At 32.8% G+C, this 1,556-nt stretch overlaps 1 protein-coding gene across 1 annotated transcript; it reads right to left on the bottom strand.

Annotated features, from left to right (window-relative positions):
• Nucleotides 1-270: 270 nt before the first annotated feature.
• On the bottom strand, nucleotides 271-1,151 carry Tsp_14070 (conserved hypothetical protein). The gene is given in 4 exon segments (XM_003365952.1): nucleotides 271-389; nucleotides 751-862; nucleotides 877-940; nucleotides 1,051-1,151. The coding sequence occupies 4 exon segments, from the start codon at nucleotides 1,149-1,151 to the stop codon at nucleotides 271-273; spliced, it is 396 nt and encodes a 131-aa protein (XP_003366000.1).
• Between the last annotated feature and the right edge of the window lie 405 nt (nucleotides 1,152-1,556).

The raw sequence follows: 1,556 nt of genomic DNA, 5'->3' as shown, positions 1-1,556 counted from the left end.
AAATGGAAACTGACGGGTTTTAATTTTTCTAATTGGTTGTTATTGCTGACCTTTCAGGTACATCAGATGCTGAAGACGAAGAAGTATCTATTTCTGTTTTTATTTAGAGATGACTGCATTAATATTATTTTATTTTCATATCAATGAATGTAAAAAATCCTATCATGAGAAGATGATGCCACTATGCATCATAATTATTTTCATCTGCTGTTGATTTGCAATCTTGTTTATTCCCGTGAGATTTCAATAAAAATGATGGCCAACAAGCAGCTACGCAAAACGATTATTTGCGAGATATTTAGATTGTAAGTTATCAACGCCATCAGCAGCACGTCTGTTATTGCATTCGTACGTGCAACGTAATGTAAGTAATATTGTAGATTGGTTGCCTTTGATTTTAGTAAATTTGAAATTTGAATTTTACATTAGAAATTTATAAAATTTATTCCTTTTTCTCTTTCCTATTTATAAAATGGACAGTGTAGGTACAATAGTGTAGATAAAAAATATTCTTTTTATATGACACATTACTTAATTAAATAATTTCAACTTTATTTTTTGCCGAATTGTCTTCATCGGTATATCATCAAGTACGTAATGCAACTATATTTCTGTTCTGTTTATTACGTCACGTGCGCTTTATTTCATTCATTTTGTAATCCAATGTTTTATTTCTCTGTGTTTTTATGTTTCGTCTGTATGTTTAGTATCTACTTTTTAGTTTGACTATTGCTCTGTTCATGTTTCTACCGTGATCATTCATGTGTCTCAACAGTTCCGCTTTCTGGTTTTCTTCATCGTTACAGTAAGAATGAATTTTATGCACTTTGTTATAGCAATGGGTTGTGTCAGTGCAGTGGAACTATTTCTATAAACTTGAATATCTTTCTCTAATGGTGGTTCGGGTTTCCCTGAATGGATTGAAAAGATGTACAAAAATCTGTAAGTAATTGACTATCTGTAATCTGTTACTATTATTAATGTCTTCTAATTCCACTTATATTTGATCCTGTGTGCTTCTTGTTATCGAATTAAATAGTGTGCGTCAACATAATTGAAACTTTTTGGAATTCCTGTTGCTCTTGCCAACATGGTATGTCACCTTTATCACAATGCGTTCTAAATGTGCCATCACAAAAATAAGTACACATTTTGCCCATTATAGGAATGGATTGCATCATCGACATTGAGCTCGTTCATACTCCTGCGTTAGTTTAGGTGGGCTTAATGGCGTTACCCAGTATTGGTCCAGAAATCTGTGTGGCTTCGCTTATCACAGGAGTACGGTATAATTAAATAATGATTGTAATAGTAGCATATATTGTGAATATAGTCGATTTGCACTGGTTTTCGGATACATCATACAAATGCGTGTTGCCATCAGTGCGCTTAGTGAGTATTTTTGTAGAGTATTATGTGAGTAGGTAAGTTTTAGTATTTTGTAAGTAGAGGTTTTGTTTTTTATTGATGAGTGATAGTGTTCACACTGGGGTGTTGCTTATCACATGCTAAGGATGTTTAATTGAAAATTTCAGCGCGTAGCTGTTGAGATGTTT

The sequence above is a fragment of the Trichinella spiralis genome, assembly GCF_000181795.1.
Source record: "Trichinella spiralis strain ISS 195 chromosome Unknown Scfld6812, whole genome shotgun sequence".
In the NCBI taxonomy this organism is placed as follows: Eukaryota; Metazoa; Nematoda; class Enoplea; order Trichinellida; family Trichinellidae; genus Trichinella; species Trichinella spiralis.
Note: the sequence above shows the minus strand (reverse complement) of the source record. Positions and strands in the feature narration are given on the sequence as shown.

Bases quoted from the DNA above. Each gene is read 5' to 3' on its own strand.
- Tsp_14070 (XM_003365952.1), bottom strand. From the start codon at position 1,151: ATGTGTACTTATTTTTGTGATGGCACATTTAGAACGCATTGTGATAAA. The intron at 941-1,050 runs GTTGACGCACAC...AATTACTTACAG, and splicing joins TTCCAAAAAGTTTCAATTAT to ATTTTTGTACATCTTTTCAA. The intron at 390-750 runs GTAGAAACATGA...CTAAAATCAAAG, and splicing joins GAGACACATGAATGATCACG to GCAACCAATCTACAATATTA.